This window comes from Mustela erminea, chromosome 1 (assembly GCF_009829155.1).
Source record: "Mustela erminea isolate mMusErm1 chromosome 1, mMusErm1.Pri, whole genome shotgun sequence".
In the NCBI taxonomy this organism is placed as follows: domain Eukaryota; kingdom Metazoa; phylum Chordata; class Mammalia; order Carnivora; family Mustelidae; genus Mustela; species Mustela erminea.
In genome coordinates, this window is record NC_045614.1 from 126524383 (window position 1) to 126543094 (window position 18712).

Here is an 18712-nt window from a genome sequence, read left to right on the forward strand (position 1 = left end):
TCTGAGACGTTTTCGTTGGTATGTCTTGGGCAGAGGGAAGGCACATGCTGAACGCCCTCCAGTGCACGGAGCAGTCTGCCACAACACAGAACTGCCCAACCCAAAATGTGAGCAGTGCTGAGGATAAGAAATCCTCATTTACTTTTCAGTGGGACACATTGCCCATGTGATTACAATTTGACATGCAAGTATGTGACATACAAGTTATAAGTGAAAATGAATCTGGTATGTCATGGAAAGAGACTTAGTCACAACTCCCAGTTCTGTAAGGTGAGCAACTAAAAACTTTTTTCCAGGATTATCTGTATTAAAAACAGATATATTTTTGAAAATTATCTAAATTTAAATTTAGTTGATCTTCCCTTTATGTTAAAAGAATATTTACACCAAATAATTTTAACAAAATGATCTTGATTTTCTTGCTTTGAATTCAATAAAAATGTTTATTTACACTTGTATAGTATTGGCAGAAAATCTCAGATTTACATAACATGTTTGCATCCAGTAGTTTTTTGGGTAACATGAAATCAGTATGGCCAAGTATTAACTATTTTCACTTTTGTGTTAAATTAATATTGGTAACATGCAGTGTTTCTGAACCAGTATAACAAAATTCTCTTGGAATTATTTGGTTTTGCTACCATAGCCCCAAAGACACATTCTGAAAAGGTATGTAAGGTGGGCCTGGGGAGTGGAGATTCAGTTCAGTTCAGTCTTTGTCCTTTCCCATTTGTAAAATTATGATTCTTACTGTAGTTGTCAGTTTTAATTAGTTTTAACATGACAACATTAACAAATTATTATTGATATAGGCTTTTCAATTTGCTCAAGATTATGAATTGTAAGTGGAATGAAGCAGCATTTCCAGTTGATGAATGGATCCACAGGTAATGCAATGTCTCTTAAATTAAGCTTGTGACAATTAAACCAATAAATTGTAGCAATCAGAAAACTATTGATGAAGTACAACCACGGAATGTTCATCTCAATATATGCTGGAATCTGTACTTTAAGTAAAAGAATAATTACTTGAAGTAGTACAAATGGTAACCAGGTACCGAGAAAACAGATAATGAACTTGGGCAAGAGCGTTTTTTTAGAGCTCAGAGTATAACCACAATGGGATGGAAAGGGGAAATACAGGATAGTCTCATTCATATAGGAAGTCATCCTAACAGCCTGTACCAAGGCAATAACTTCTGACCAAGAGGTTAGAAAAGCCATAAACAAAATCACCACCATGGAAAATGACAGCCAGTAACTCTGAATGCTAATGTAGAAAGGACACTGGTAAGAATAAACATTCTGTGCCTTCAGGCTTTGGTAGATAGCTGGATCTCCCAAAACATAAGCAAGGACTGAAATCCAAATTAAAATTACTATAAGGAAATAAAATAGTTTTTGACACTTAAATGCAAGCTTTGTGGTTTTAGAGAAATTCAGATAATAATCTATACAAGCTATCAGGAAAACTGGATAATGCAGAAAGCCGTAAGTGAAAGAAATAATTTGAGTAAATAGGCAAATGTGGTATTTAGTAAACCTAATGCCTAAAACTACAAAATCCCTGAAATAGAATATAATGGAAATATTTACTAAAAGTAAAAGATCGATGAATGCTAGTGAAATGCAAAAATATTCCATAAAATTTTGATAGCTGATTTTTCTTCTCATTCCTAGTGTGAGGATATTCAGTAATATTTTCCCAAGTATAATCAAGAATAGCAGACAGTTACCATCTAGAGGCTGATTTGCTTGATGTAACTGGTATTGAAAAGAGCAGTTCTCTGAAGAAAGAGCAGTCATGGTTTTAGCTGAACTGCAGAAGATCTGCTGAAGTACATACGATAAAACACTGCTTCATTTTAGCTTCCATCCCTGTAAGGAAAAATCACAAGAAAACCTGATGCCATGTCTAATTTTACTAAAGCTTTATTCTCAGGGTACCTGGCTGGCTTAGTCTGTTAAACGGCTGCCTTAGGCTCAGGTCATGATCCCAGGGTCCTGGATTGAGTCCCACATCAGGCTCCTTGCTCAGTGGGGAGCCTGCTTCTCCCTCTACCCCTCCCCTTGCTTGTGCCTGGTCTCTCTCTCTGTCAAATAAATCTTTAAAAAGTCTTAAAAAAAAAACAAACACAAAAACTTTATTCTCAAAGAACTAATTTAATCCAATCATTTCTCAAATAATTACAGTTGATCCTTGAACAAGGAAGCAGTAAGGGGTACTGATAAGGGCCCTGTACAGTAAAGAATCTGTATATAACTTAACTCCCACAAAACTTCACTAATAGCCTACTGTTGACTGGAAGCCTTACCAGTAAGTCAGTTAACACATATTTTCTACATGTGTTATATGATGTATTCTTACAGTAAAGTAAGCTAGATAAAAGAAAATATTAGGAAAACCATAAGGAAAATACATGTATAGCACTGTACCATATTTATTGGAAAAAATCGGCATTAAGGGGAACTTTACACTTCAAACCTGTGTTGTTCAAGGGTCCATTAATAGGAATTTATATTTCTCATAATACAGAATATGATCAGAAAGAATTAATGTGTACACTTCGGTCATTTTTTAAGATCCACATGGTCCAGAACTCTCTGCTCTATAAACAAAATGTTACATATAAATTACTACTTCTATAAAAGTATGGGTTTTAATAACTTGTAGAGATAGAAAAGTACTTTTATCTACCAGAACCAAAATGCAGGATAAAATAGCAGCCTGAGAGGAATACTCAGTTAATAATTACCGATGGCTGTTAACCCAGTTTCACTCTGACTCCAGACCCACCCAGCTTTCTTTTTGTCAGTGAAATTTAGGATAGCATTTTGCTGCGGGATCATCATTCTGAAACTCGAAGATAGAAAGCAGATGGTAAAACTGAAAATACTAGGGACATAGGTAAAGGAAAGAAAATTCACTTTGGGACATGGTCTTTCAAATATGGCACCTGGATAGACCAGGGAATCTGGGGGAAGGAATAGGGATTGAGTATGGATTAAAGAACATTAAGGACTGCCAGGTAAAGGCAAAGGAATAGGAGTTGAGGCTTGAGGGACTAAGGCATTTGGAAGCAGAAAAAAGAGAAGATGATGAAAAAGAAAGGTCAAAGGGGAAGAAATCGGAAAAAGGGTGGAAGGAGAGGCACTCGGCTGGCTCAGTTGGTAGAGCTTGCTACTCTTGATTTCAGGGTAGTGAGTTTGGGCCCCATGCTGGAGGTAGAGATTACTTTGGAGAAAAAAAAAAAAAAAAAGATGGAAGGCAGTTTAAGAAATTTATCATTAAAAAAATCACACTTTTGACCAAAAGTTGTTTCTGTTCCACCCACAGTATTTATAAATAATGAAATAAACAGTAATGAACCCACTCACAAATGTCAACAATTGGAGATGGGTTAAAAATAATACATGGTGCAGCCTTACAATATACTCTAAGGAGGAAGACTGTTTTCTTTCTTCCTCTTCTGTACTCGTTAAATGTTAAGCCTAATGAATTTGTTAAATGTTAAAAAATATAAACTCCTACAGTATGTCTAAGTGAATTGCAGGTCACCAAATTACGTAACAACATTTAATTATTAAGACATTATACATGTACAGAAAAAAACTAAGGGTACACACTGAGTTACTAATGTAGTGTTACAGATTTCTTCAAATTTCTCAAACTTCAAGTAAAGTTAGTAAGGGAATATTAAGTCTGAAAAGTAAAACAAACTGGATTTGCCTAAAACCAGAAAAATGATGATTTAAATAATTTCAAGGAAGTAGTTGAGGATAATGCCTGAGGGTAAAGAAGATTAGCGTGAGGGAAGGCTATCTGTTCTCTTGACAGACTGAACTCTAACTTGATAGTCTTTCCATGTTGAGAAGAGAGTTCAACTGATTTTTTGAGCTTTTGTGCTCATCTTTTCCTTGTCCAACTTTAGCAAGAATCTTGCTAAGGGAGGTTATCCAGACTCTTATCCTCAGGATCTGATGTCCTTCAATATCTGAGTGGGTTCCTTATCCTGCACCATCTTCCAATGATGACCTATCACCCTGTCCTGCCTTTAGCAAGAATCCCTTATTATCCCTGCTGTTTTCTCAGTAATATTCCACCCACTAACCTCCACCTTGTTCCTTGGCTCCTTGTTCCCACTATTCCTCATTGTATTCAGAGTTGAGCCCAGACTGCAAAATCCCATCGTAATGGTCCCTACACCTAGCGCAAAGGTCCTGGGTAAAGTCTAAAGTCTGCTTTACTGTTCTTTAACAAGGGTCATGAATAATTTTTCCTTTAAATACTGCCAATGTCATAAGCTAAGGTACACAAATTATGTATTTATACACACAAATGTGTATATATGTAAAGTTATAAAAAAATCAGTTAATACCTATTTTCATAACTATAAAAGAACCAATGAAACAAGCTTTTGTAGGTATATAGTTCATATATAGTTGACACTTTTCCCAAAAAGTTCCATTCAGATTTGATGTAAAAAGGAATAGACTCATGGCTACCATCTTGATAAATGCCACTGGCTTTTATAAGTCATGGTGTCTGGATAAGGAAGCCCAGACAGAATAAATAAATGAAGTCTTCCTTGTGTCAAGAAAAAAACCAGGCTGCTTTAAATAGCCAATATTGGTTTAAAAGGGGTGTGAAGAAGGTAAATAGAGTAGGTTCATATTGATAAAGACCCATCTAAAAAGATATCTTTAGGATAAAAGAGAATTATCTGTATAAAATGATTTTATCCTTTGTAACTCATCCGAAATTAAATAAAGCTAAGGAATCCCTGTTTAAGTGGTAAGCAACCAAGGGATATTTCCAGAGTTTTCCATTTCCTCACTGGCTCTCAGGGGCCAACTGCAAGGACAGAAAAGCAGGCTTGTCCCCGGATGAAGAAAGTAACTGGGGAGAAGGATGATCAGCTAGAGCCACCAAGACACCAGCCAGGAACCTCTTTAGAAGAGGAGCGGAAGAATGAAGACAAGTCTGAAATGGAATGTGTAAGGGAACCGGAAGGCTGTAAGAAACTAGAGCTGAGGTGGGAAAGGCCTTGGGAAGCTCTGCAACTTGAAGCAGTAAAGAGCCATTAAAAGGAAGGATATCGGAACATGAGGTTCTAGTCCTTTTACACTGGCTCCTGAATATTGTGATCCTGGGAACCAATCAAAACTTTTTCAGGATACCAATTTTATGCCACACTTTCCCTATAGTCCACTGAAAGTACTCAAAATTCCAGTATTTTGTTCTTTAAACAGCCTCCTGAGACAAGACAATAATATCCTTTGATAGGCTACCTGTACTGAATTTTCCCTTGAAAAATGTTCACATTAACTACAGGGATCCAGAGATTTATAAGATATGGCTCTTTTCCTGAATGATTTTTTAACCTATGTATGAATCAACTCGTGTGTTTCATGTACAATGTGAATACCATGATTTCTTTTCACTAATCCCTTGTCCAGACTCCTTTTGAAAGCCCAGGGGCACCTGGGTGGCTCAGTCGGTTAAGCATCCAACTCTTGATTTCGGCTCAGGGCATGATCTCAGGTTCGTGGGATTGAGTGAGCCCTGTGGCCCCATGTTGAGCTCAGCAGGGACTCTGCTTGTCCCTTTCCCTTTGCCCCAACTCCTACTCAAGCTCTTTCTCAAATCAAATCAAATACAACAACAAAAACCCCAATTAGATGCCCAGGTGGCTCAGTCAGTTAAGCCGCTGCCTTGGGCTCAGGTCATGATCCCGGGATCCTGGGATTGAGTCCCACATCGGGATCCTTGCTGAGTAGGAAGCCTGCTTCTCTCTCTGCCTCTGCCTGCCACTCTGCCTACTTGTGCTCTCTCTGACAAATAAGTAAATAAATAAAATCTTTTAAAAAACAAACAAACATAGGGTGCCTGGGTGGCTCAGTAGGTTAAGCCTCTGCCTTCAGCTCAGGTCATGATCTCAGGGTGCTGGGATAGAGGCCCGCATCCGGCTCTCTGCTCAGCAGGGAGCCTGCTTTTCCCGTGCGGGAGGCCCCCCCCCTCGCCCTATGGCACCCCCCCTACTTGTAATCTGTCTCTCTCTGTCAAATAAATAAAATCTTTAAAACAAACAAACAGACAATTCTTGACAACACACAATGCTTTACTTACTCTGCTTTCTCCAGTAGGTCCTTCTTGGCTGATAATCTCAGTTTTACTTCCTTTAGGGATCTTGATTTTGGTACGTGGCATTCCAGATGCCATGTGACTAAGCTCTGCGTGAAAGAGAGAAAACATAAACAACCACCATTAAGAGCAGCCACTGTGGGATTCAGTGTAACTAACTGGCTCCAACTCTCTGCTTAGAAAAACTTTCTGAGGGATTAAAGCCAGTAATTAACTGCTTATATTCTTTTTTTCCAGGGATAAGAAGATGGGATACATGTAGGTGGAAGCCCCCAAAGATCCCGAGACATGGGTACATATCACATGGCATCTATTTAAACAAGTCTTGCTGGCATTGCAGTTTCTGCCCTTAGGCTTCAGAGTCTAAACTAGTGGTTCTCAAACTATTTGGTTTCAGGACCTTTTGACACTAGTGCCATGTAACATAAGTAACATTTTTTTTTAAATGAAAAATTATTGTATTTTCCCAAAAGGAAAAATTTTAGTGAGCAGGGGGCATTTTTCACATTTCACAAGCTGCTTTGGTGTTCAGCTCAATAGCAGGCAGCTGAATGTCTCCTCTGTACCAGCTGTGGTATCACACATCACGCAGCTTTTGCAAAGTCCTGTGTTACATGATGAGAGCTCGAGAATAAAAATACATACTATTATAATCAAAGAGTTGTGTTATACCGTCTCAGAAGTCTGACAGAACCGTTTGCATTAAACGCAAGTATTTAAAGAGGAGCAGAGTTAACATTCTGGTCTACTCTTGTACAGAAAATAGAATTAGTACTGCAACTAGATTCGCTGATCCCAATGAATGGAGAAAACCTACAGTAGAAATCACGTACTGAGCCTTGTTCAGGGGTTTACATACCTTTTATCTAATCACCTTTACAACAATCCCCAAAAGGTAAATATTTTTCCCCATGAGGAAACAGATGCAGGGGTAAATAAGCACATTTCCTGAGGGTGGATGACTGTTCAAGCTCGGGTCTGAATTCAAAGCTCATATTCTTCAGTAAGTGACATTATGGCTTGACTCACAACTGGAAATGAAGAAAGGGACCCGATTTATATATGTGAAAAAATTCTGAAAAGGTGACATTCCAAATAAAAGTAACTGTGTTGATTACTGACACCCGAAGGACTAATCTATGTGGATAATGTAATTTTATTCCTTCAAAAGGTAAGTATACATAAACTTTTCAAAATACGGTCCTTGCTTGATATGTCAAAGTTCAGTTAAAAAAACAAAATGTCCCTCAACTCTGATAACTTTTAAAGAAACATGTTTTCATTCATTTATAGTATAATGAAATTCAATATAGAAAGTTAAGAAAATATAGGAAACTGGGTTTTATTTAACTTGTTTTTTAAAATAGGTAAAACAATTTACATGGTATAAAAGTCAAGTTATAGAATTATATGCTGTGAAAATTCATCCTGCCTGCTCTTTCAACACCCTTTACCCCCAAACTCCTCACTATCCAGTTCGTTTAGGGCATGATCTCAGGTTCCTGGGATTGAGTGAGCCCTGTGGCCCCATGTTGAGCTCAGCAGGGACTCTGTAACCAAGTAACCATGGTTACCACTTACTTGCCTGTCTTTCAGAGATACTCTAAAGCAAGGTTTTACAAAGAAACTTGAAATTTCCATGTTGTTAAGGAAGCTAGCAAAGAATTCTTGATTTGCCCTTTTCCAAGTCTCATTCATATACTGGTAAAAATCACATAAGAGTTTCAAAGGTAGAACACAATAAAATATGAATCAATGATTAGTCAGATTACAGCAGTAATTCCCACCAACCCCAAAAATAAGGCTCGTCATGAGGAAGGAAGGTCATCTAGGCCAGGAAGGAAGACAGGAAGTAAGGATTATCTCAGAGTAGAATGACAGATGCTCTCATTTTCCTGGAGTATAGAATTACAGTGCTCACTCCTACCTACTTCTCTGCTTCTAGGCCCACAGGGAGATTTCAGTTTCTTGACCCTTAAAATTAGGTGGGCCCATGATGTGGGTATTTCCAGCCAAAGGGTTATGAGGCTCAAGCATTTAATTGCAGAGGAGAAGCCTCTTCAGTGTTCTCTTCTCCTGCCACAGCTAATAGAGTGGCCATGTGTTCTAGGTGGTACAGCTCGAGATGGTGGAGGCTTTAACCTGGGTCCTTGAGTGACTGTATGGAGCAAAGCCTTGATGACTCACAGTGGATGTACGGTGTAAGTGAGAAAAATCTGTCATATTAAGCTGCAAGGATTTTGTGATTATTTCTTACTGCCTATCCTCACATTTCCACAGAACTTGAAATTTTTAACAGCATGTATTATTACCAATTTTAAAAAGCTATAGTAGAAAACAACTTTGAAAAGCAACAGTGCAAATGTCAGAAAATTGGTAAAATAAAAATTCAGTTTTAATTCCCAATACATGAACTGGTTTTGCATTGTTTTGTTGTGATTTTCTTTATATTTGTCTGTATTGGAAAAGAAGGTCTCAAGTCACTGACCTAAGTGTCCACCTTAAAAAAAGAATGAATTAAACCCAAAGTAAAGTAAAGGAAGGCTCTAAGAGCAGAAAACAATGAGGTTTATAAAACAAACAGAACAACCAGTGAACCAAAAGTTAGTTCTTTGGAACAACAACAACATCAACAACAATGAACTGATAAAACTTCAGCCAAACAAAGCAAGAACCTACTAAAACTAGGAAAGAGAGGACCTCACTACACATCATACAAACACTGAAAGGATAATAAGGACTGCTATGAATAATTTTAATAACTGTCATGGAACAGAAATTCCTTTTATTTTTTTTTTAAGATTTTATTTATTTATTTGACAGAGATCTCAAGTAGGTGGAGAGACAGGCAGAGAGAGAGAGGAGGAAGCGGGCTTCTCGCTGAGCAGAGAGCCCGATTAGGGACTCGATCCAAGGGCCCTGGGATCATGACCTGAGCTGAAGGCAGAGACTTTAACTCACTGAGCCACCCAGGTGCCCCGGAACACAAATTTCTGAAAGGACCAAATCGCATTAAAAAATATCCCTAACGATCTCTATAAAGAAAGTGATTTTGGATTTAAAAACCTTCCCACAAAGGTTCTAGGTTCCCACAAACCTTCCTGCAAAGGTTCTAGGCTCACTCTAGATGAATTCTACTAAACATTTAAGGAAGAAACAGAAGACAGAAATACCTCCTAACTTCTTTTACAAGATCAGAATCACCCTGATACTAAAAGCAAAAACATTTTAAGAAAACTAAAGAGAAAAACTGTAATGATCATCTGAATCGACACAGATAAAGCATTTGACAAAATCCAACATGATTAAAACTTCCACAAACAAACAGTAAGGGGAAACTTGCCAACCAGATAAAAAGCAGCTATGAAAAACCTAAAACCTACACCTAACCTCATGCTTAGTGATGAAAGAGTGGCCATTTTCCCCCCAAGATCCACCCTACACTCAACAGTTTTTTGGAAACCCTATCCAGTGCAATAAGGCCTTAAGAGGAAATAAAGGGCAGGAAGATTTGAAAGAAGGAAGTAAAACTGTAATCATGGATCATGTACTTAGAAAATCTAAAGAGTCTATAATAAAGCTACTAAAAGTAACAAATTAAGCAAGCCTGCAGGTTCTTTTTTTTTTTTTTTTTTTTTTTTTTTAAGATTTTATTTATTTATTTGACAGAGAGATAGCATAAGTAGGCACAGTGACAGGGAGACGGAGAAGCAGGCTCTCTGCAGAGCTGGGAGCCCAATGCGGGACTCAATCCCAGCACCCTGGGATCATGACCTGAGCTGAAAGCAGCGCTTAACCAACTGAGCCACCCAGGCAGCCAGGTTGCAGGTTTTTAAAAAATCATATTTCTAGACACTAGTGATAAACAACTGAAAAATGAAATTAGAACATTTTATTAGCATTAAAAATAGGAAACATTTTGGGATAAATTTGACAAAACTCACGCAAGCCCAGTATTCTGAAAATTAAACAATATTTTAAAATTTAAACAATACAGAAAGAAATTGAAGATCTAAATCAATGAAGATCTATATCATGGGTTGGAAGACTCAGTATATCTTTTTGTTGTTGAAAGTGGCAAGCTGATTCTACAACTTATATGGAAATGCAAAGGACTGAGTAGAGCCAGTTTTTTAAGAACAACAGAGCTGGAGGACTTCTACTACCTGATTTTAAGACTTGGTTATAAGGGTACATAAGATAGTCCTATAAATTAGTGTAATAACAGAAGAGGATTCAGAAATAAATCCACATATTTATGGTCACTTGATTTTTAAAAGGAAGATAATTCAATGGGGGAAAGAACAGCCTCTTCTAAAAATGATGCTGGAGAGTGGATATCCATATGGGAAAAATTACATCGCATCATACCCAAAATAAACTCAAAACTGATAAGACTAAATGTGGGGGGGGGCCACGGGGATGGGTGAAACAAGTGACAGGGATTAGGGCGTGCACTTGTGATGACAGTGGATGTTGTTGGAAGTGCTGAATCACTGTACTGCACACCCGAAACTATTACTATACCGCAGTAACTAGCTGGAATTTAAATAAAAACTTTAAAACACTTAAAAATTAAAAAAAAAAACCCTTAAAAATGTAGAAATGAAATCAAAATATCTGGAAGAAAAAAGAAAATCTTTGTGGCCCTGGGCAGGTGTATTCAATTCCTCAGCTTGCCATAACAAATTAACCACCGGGTGGCTCAAAACAACAGGAATTTATTCTCACAGTTGTAGCAGCTAGAAGATCAAAGTGTCAGCCAAGACACACTCCCTTTGAAGCCCTGGAGGAGAATCCTTCCCCACCTCTTGCAGCTTCTGCTGGCTGCTGGCACTCTGTGGCCTGTGGCGGGACACCACCCACCTCTGCCTCTGTCTCTGTCTTTCCAGGGCCTCCTACGGTGTCTCTCTGTGTCCTCTCCTCTTCCTATAAGGACACTACTGGATTTAGGGTCCACCTTAATTTAATCCTACATGACCTCCCCTTAATTATATCTGCAAAAAAAACATTTCCAAAAACGGCCACATTCCAGGTGGACATGGATTTTGGGGGGATCCTAGCCAATCCACTCCAGTAGGCAAAGCTTTTCTTAGGACACCCACACATACATTGAAAAGGTGGGCTTGTTAAAAAAGAAATACTTCTCTTTAAAAGCATAGTTATAAGAAGAAGAAAAGGAAAGCTACAGACTGGGAGAAAATACAATAAATATGAGACCAATGACTTGAATCCAGAATGTGAAAGGACTCTTAAACTCAGTAAGATAATTAGTCCATTAGCAAAATGGGCCAAAGATTTAAACAGACACACTGAGCAGACACAAATGCAAATGCAAACCACAATGCGCTGCTTCCACACACCACTGCAACAGCAACATTGAGAAGACTGCCCGGATGTGTGTGGCCAGGAAGCAGAATGACCAGACCGCTCCAACACTGCTCAAGCACTCTGGAGCTTTCTGACAATGTTAAACATCAATTACACATTTCATCTAGTAATCCCACTCCTAGCTATTTACCCAGAGAAATGAAAACAGATGTCCAGAGAATGTGCACACCAATGTGTGTAGCAGCTTTGTTCACCATGGGTTCAATCTGGAAATGTTTCATATGTCCACCAATAGGAGGATGAATAAACAAATTGTAGTGTACCCATATAATGTACTTCTCAGCAATAAGAAGGAGTGAATAAAAAGGATATATGCTACACAGGCATAGATCTCAGAAATGCACTGAATGAAAAGAACCTGACACAAAAGAGTACAGACGGCAAGATTCCATGGAATTCCAGAATAGCAAAAGAAATCCATGAGCCAGGCAGACTGTCCGTGGAAATGTGGGGCCAGGCTGGGGCAAAGGGGCACCAGGGAACTTTCTGTAGAGATGCAAATGTTCTATATTTGGATTGAGGTGGTGGTTCAACAAAAGAATATGTTTTTCAAAATTCAAACTGTACCCTGAAAATGAGTGGATTTATTTTTAAGGATGGTCATCTCACAGTACTGGATATACAATTGAAAGCCCAGAATTCATTTAAATATCCAACAATAAAAAATTGGGTATATAAATTATGACATGACTTCCAATGAAAGATGGCAGTTCGAACAAATGCAATTACCTCTACTTGCTCTCATAATGCCACAAAACTAACAGTAAATTGAGTCTGTACCTGATTCTAAAACAAATAAACAAACCTAATTTGTCACGTGAGGACACGAGGGAAACAAGTCACTATGTTTTAAACTGGTATTTTTAACAGGTATTTTTTCCTGCCTTTTCTTTTCTTTTTTTTTTTTTTTTTAAAGATTTATTTGACAGAGAGAGAGATCACAAGTAGGCAGAGAGGCAGGTGGGGGGTGGGAAAGAAGCAGGCTCCCCGCTGTGCAGAGAGCCCGATTCGGGGCTCGATCCCAGGACCCTGAGATCATGACCTGAGCCAAAGGCAGAGGTTTTAACCCACTGAGCCATCCAGGTGCCCCCTTCTTTTTTATTTTTAAACTAACTGTACCACTAGGTGACAGAATAGTGAGGGGATGTTTACTTTTATAGAAGCACGCTAATAAATGAATAAGGAATAATAAAATTTGAAAATCACCATTCTGTAACTCCTGATGTATTAATGGAGGTAGCCAATGATCATCAGTAGCTACTAACATCCAAAGGAAGAGAAGGAAGGATGTACCACCATCTAGAAAGTAGACTTGCTGAGAATAGAACCCGACCAAGCCTGCAGATTCAACTACTTACTTACAAAAAAACAGAGGACAAAAGAACAAGTTACATAGCCCCAGGAGACACAGTAAGCAAAATCCAGATGGAGGTCAACTCTCTGGGACAAACAACTTGTATGTTCAATAAACTGTATCAATAACAAATGATTAAATGAGATTTCAAATACATCAACTAAGTGCAATGTGTAAGACTTATCTGAATTCAACAAAACAAACAAGTACATTTATGGGGTACCGGGGTGGCTCAGTTGGTTGAGTGTGTGCCTTGGGCTCAGGTCATGATCCCAGGGTCCTGGGATGGAGTCCCACATCCAGCTCTCTGCTCAGCGGGGAGCCTGCTTCTTCCTCTCCCTGCTGCTTCTCCTGCTTGTGTCCGCTGTCTTGCTCTAATAAATAAATAAAATCTTTAAAAGAGAATTACATTTATAAGACAACTGGAAATTAGAATACTGCCTAGAAATTTGAGGGTATTAATGAGTTATTAATTTTTAGCTTTATAATGGTATTTTGCGATAGCTGAACTGTGGTCCCCCAAATTCTTATGTTGAAGCCCTAATCTCTAGTATCTCAGAATGTGACTGTATTTGAATATAAGGCCTTTAAAGAGATAATTAAAATGAAATGAGGCCACCTGTGGGGGGTTACCTAATCCAATCTGACTGGTATCCTTATAAGAAGATTTGGACGCACACAAGAGACACCGGGGCTGGGTGCACAGAGACGAAAGATCACGCAAGGACATGCCAAGAAGGTGGCAGCCCTAAACAACTTCTATGGTAATTCAAAACCTGTAAAACTACATACTGAATTATTTACAGATGAGCAATATTCTCTGGAATTTGCTTCGAAATAACAGAATATGTGTCTGGCCAGGGAGGGAGTTGATGGGAGTATAGATGGGGCAAGACTGACCACAGGTTAATTAATAGTTATTCTGTTTCTTTGTAGGTATGTCTGCAGTTTTTCATCAATTTTTTAAGGACAAAAACATCCAACGATGAAAGAATTTATAGCAGACACCAGGGGAAAAAAAACACAAAAACAGTCCAGAGGCTGGAAAATGAATGGCCAAGTGTTGAATGACAGCATCCTACCACATGCAGTGTGGTCTGAGAGGCAGGGGCATCAGCATCACCTAGGAACTTGTTATAAATACAAAATTTCAGGCTCCAACTTGGACCTACTGAATCAATCTGCATTTTCATTTATTTATTTTTAAAAAGATTTTATTCATTCATTTGAGAGACAGCACAAGCAGGGGGAGAGGGGGAGGGAGAGGGAGAAACAGACTCCTGGCCAAGCTGGGAGCCCAATGTGGGGCTCATTCCTAGGACCCTGGACTCATGACCTGAGCCAAAGACAGAAGTTTAACCATCAGGCATCTCTCAATCTGCATTTTTAATAAAATCCCCAAATGAACCACACATACTGATATCAGACTGAAGAAAGCTAGCAGGTGAGCAGGCACAGTGCAACCTAATTTCTACCTCAGAGCCTGCAAAATGCTCAGGAATTGCTGGCTCAGGTCAGTTTGGAAAGGGACGCAAAGGTGTTGGCTAAAAACAGGATTGGATGCAAATGACAAACAATTAGATCCCAGATCCCTTCCTGTCTCAGTGCAACAGATGACTGCCTCTCCATGGAATAAGAGGTTTTCTCCTCCAGCAAGAGTAAAATTTAGGTGGTCTCCGGCTGAACTCTGGAAAGACTTGAAAAATACCATGCTGAAAAAGAGGGAGATCAAGGAAAAACACATATTAAAAGTTGAGACCTCTCCAGTCTTCTTTTCCCCACTTGGATTTTTGAATACCATTATCACAAAAATATCTAACGGTACTGACCTTGAGTCTTCCTTAAGGAAATAGCCTAGATAATGCCCTATTGATCAATATGAACTACATATCCAAAGATCATCAGACATTCAAAGAAAATCTCTACTATGAAAAGTCAAACCCACAAGAAGAAATAGACAACTTGGAGGAAAGAGATGCATTCAACATTAGGAGAAAACCTGATTTAGAAACTCACTGTTTTCAGGAAGGAAATACTACATCCATGAAACAAGAAGAGAGACTATTTAAAATAACAACAGAAAATGAGAAAGTACTCTTGGAAAGTAAAAATATGATCATGGCAGAAATGATAAGCTGAACATAAAAGTTAGAAAATTCAGGAAATTCCCCCCAAAATTTAGAAAAAGATAAAGAGCAACATAAGAGAACCAACCCAGCAGGTGCAAAATCTCAATAATGGGTGTCACAGAAAAAGAACCAACAGGAGGGGAAGAAATCAAAGAAAAGACTCCAGCATTTTCTAGGACTGGTTTTTCAAGACTTAGAGTCCATCAGTGCCCACCTTGATGGAAGAAAACAGACATCCTTGGAAATTTCAAAACAAAGGCAACAAAGAGATAAGCAGTTTTTCCAACAGAAAAATAAAAACAACAGGTTTCATTCAAAGAAATGAAAGCTGGGGTGGATATCTTAAAAACAGGTAAATGAAGGGAAAGAATAAAGCATTTATCCTACCCCATAGGAGATGTACCACTGGACAACCAAGTAGCAGATGAGGCAAAGTAGCACTTTATTTACTTATTTATTATTTTTTAAATTAAAATTTTTAAGATTTTTTAAACATATAATGTATTTTTAGCCCAAAGGGTACAGGTCTGTAAATTGCCAGGTCTACACACTTCACAGCACTCACCATAGCGCATACCCTCCCCAATGTCTATACCCCACCACCCTCTTCCAAAAAGTAGCGCTTTAAAGAGTGTTCCAACTTAAAAATGAGAAATGAGAAATAAATTAAAATGAGAAATAAATTGCAGACTTAGAATTCCATCATTCTGCAACCAGCCCTTCTTCCCCAGCCTCCCACCCATGAATTAACAGGTGTCAACCTTAAGCAACTATTGCTATCATCTCACAACAGGAGAGAACCCAGACATTCTGTGTCTCCTATAGACTGACGCTGAGTCTGGTCAAAATCTCCAGATCAGCTGCCAATCTGAAAGAAGTACAGAGGACACAAACTGAAAGCAGTCCAAATTTCTATCAACGACTGAATGGACGAACAGCAGTCTATCCACACAATGGAATATCACTCAACAATAGAAAAGGAAGAAAGTACCAAAATTTGCAACAGGGATAATCTCAAAATCATTATGCTGAACGAAAGAGGCCAGGGCAAAAGAAAAAGAATGCACATTGCATGATTCCATTTATATAAAATCTTAGAAAATGCAAACTTGCCTATAATAAGGAAAGCAGATCCTTGGTTGCAAAGGAAACAGGGAGGGGCAACAGGGAGAAATTACAAAAGGGCATAAGGAACTTTTGGGGGGGCGATAGCAGTATTTATTTTCTTCTCGTGGGTGCAGACCATGGCAGAAAGTATCAAACGAGTACAAGTAAGGATGTGTTATTGTATATTAGTTATACTTCAATAAAGCTGATTTTTATAAAAGATTTTATTTATTTGACAGAGAAAAGATACAGCGAAAGAGGGAACACAAGCAAGGGGAGTGGGAGAGGGAGAAGCAGGCAACACGGGGCTTGATCTCAGCACCCTGGGATCATGACTTGAGCAAAAGGCAGATGCTTTATGACTGAGCGACCCAGGGGCCTCAATAAAGCTGTTTTTAAAAAAGGAAAGAAAGAGAGGACAGAGGGACCTAATGGGTGGTACTATGAACATATAATCAGCAAAAGTCACACTGTGGAAAATTCTGAAGGTCAAATGGTTCAGTTCTTCAACAGAAGAACAGGGGAATGGGGAATGGAGAAGTAATCTATGGAGCAAAAAAGAGACTTAAGCCATCTCAGAGGCACCTGCATAGCTCAGTTGTTTGAGTGTCCAACTCTTTTTTTTTTTTTTTAAAGATTTTATTTATTTATTTGACAGAGAGAAATCACAAGTAGTCGGAGAGGCAGGCAGAGAGAGAGAGAGAGGGAAGCAGGCTCCCTGCTGAGCAGAGAGCCCGATGCGGGACTCGATCCCAGGACCCTGAGATCATGACCTGAGCCGAAGGCAGCGGCTTAACCCACTGAGCCACCCAGGCGCCCAGAGTGTCCAACTCTTAATGTCAGTTTAGGTTTTATCTCAGGGTTATGAGTTCGAACCCCATGTTGGGATGACTATTTAAAAAAAAAAACACAATTTTTTTTAAAAGAGTAAGACTGAAGTCTGCAGGGATACACATTTGGGTGATAAAATGATCTTTCAGAAATACAAGAAAGTGACTATTCTATGAGCCATGCTACTTTGGGGGAGAGGAGCTGGGGATGGAGACATCACACAGAAGGGCTGTATGGGGCAGAGGCCTCGTTCTTTATCTGAGTGGCAATTACAAGGGTGTTCACCTTGAAGTCCAGTGAGCTATACATTTTTGTGTATATCACACCATCTAAATTAGCAGGGCATATGGCTGTGGGAGAAATTTCTAGAAGATGGACCTTCCAAATTCCTTTGAGTGTACCTGAAGAGATTTACAGAATAGGGAAGAATTTATGGTTGAATTAGTGATAAATATAAAGAAATAAAAAAGACAAAAGGAAAACAATAATGTTCAGGAAAGGAAATGCAACTGTAATAAACACATAACACTGGCTAGCTATGGATGGTTTTTGCAGAGTCCTGCTTACGTTAACACTGGATACTGTTCTAAACATGCCTGGTGATACCGATAGCACGGGGCCTCGAAGAGTGCACGGATATAGCGATGGTGGTAGTGGGGCTTCCCAGCAAGACGGAGAGGCCTGGGCGATCACCTTCCCTTTGGGAAGTAAACAGCTAATGCTCTAAGTGAGAAATGCTGAGTGTGTAGTGAGGAAGTCACCAGAGGTGTGATGGTCAATACCGGCAGCAAAAGGAACTGAAGTTGCCTGTGAGGAGCAGGCAGGAAAAGGGGACTTTTTCTTTCTTTCTTTCTTTCTTTTTTTTTTTTAAAGTGTTGACCCAACTAGGTAATCCTTTTGAACATGTACCTTCATTACTTGGGTAAAAATTAAGGTTATATCTGAAAGTGAAAATAAGGAAATTTTACTTTAAAACATAAGTCTGTAGTTTACCTATTTTTAGGGCACACCGTTCTCCAACATTTTTTATGTTTTTTTTTTTTTTTGTAGAAATTTATTTATTTGGCAGAGATCACAGGTAGACAGTGAGGTAGGCAGAGAGAGAGAGAGGAGGAAGCAGGCTCCCTGCCGAGCAGAGAGCCCGATGTGGGACTCTATCCCAGGACCCTGAAATCATGACCTGAGCCAGAGGGAGAGGCTTAACCCATGGAGCCACACAGGCGCCCCATTTTTTATGTCTTGAGTCAGGATGCTGATGGCCTCTTATAGTAACTGTCCTCAGCATAAACATTTTTCACAGAAATACTATCTAGATTCTGGATCCCATTATGTCAGTTTGCCTTCTTACTGCTCATGTGAAGCTAGATCATTCGATTGAGGTGTGTGCCATACTTCTCTGCCTCAGGGGTACCTTCTCCCTAAGACTGTTAGACTATGCTGTTCTGCAACATAGTTTCATCTCATGGTTTATCATCCATTTATCATCCTTGCCTGAATCAATTACCATAATGGGAAAACAATGATTTTTCTAATTCCAGGATTCACTCTGCTTTCATGAACTGGCAGGTTTTTTTCTTGTTCAGGAAATATATTTTGATTTTTTATGCAGTGTGTTATAATCCAGCACCATCATTATTCTTTTGAATGCCTGATTTTTTCCCCAAATTCCTCTTGTCAGAGTTCCTTCAAGCTAGCTCCTGTATCCTCTTGACAGGTCTCAGTCTCTAAAAGTGCTTGTTTGCTTTATGGCATCTT

At 38.9% G+C, this 18712-nt stretch overlaps 1 protein-coding gene across 4 annotated transcripts in view; it reads right to left on the minus strand.

Moving 5' to 3' along the window:
• Window positions 1–423: 423 nt before the first annotated feature.
• Window positions 424–18712, minus strand: part of GPR160 (G protein-coupled receptor 160) — a 43611-nt gene continuing 25322 nt past the window's right edge. For 2 of the 4 annotated variants that reach the window (XM_032341485.1, XM_032341476.1), the window contains 3 exons: window positions 7005–7176; window positions 6131–6234; window positions 424–1878 (listed from right to left, as the gene is read on the minus strand). In XM_032341485.1, the coding sequence (XP_032197376.1) occupies window positions 790–1806 (1017 nt within the window). In that variant the 5' untranslated portion in view covers window positions 1807–1878; window positions 6131–6234; window positions 7005–7176 and the 3' untranslated portion in view covers window positions 424–789. Of the gene's footprint in view, window positions 1879–6130; window positions 6235–7004; window positions 7177–10953; window positions 11289–12742; window positions 13092–18712 lie in introns of those variants that run through there. The other 2 variants (XM_032341494.1, XM_032341499.1) reach the window with 2 other exon arrangements.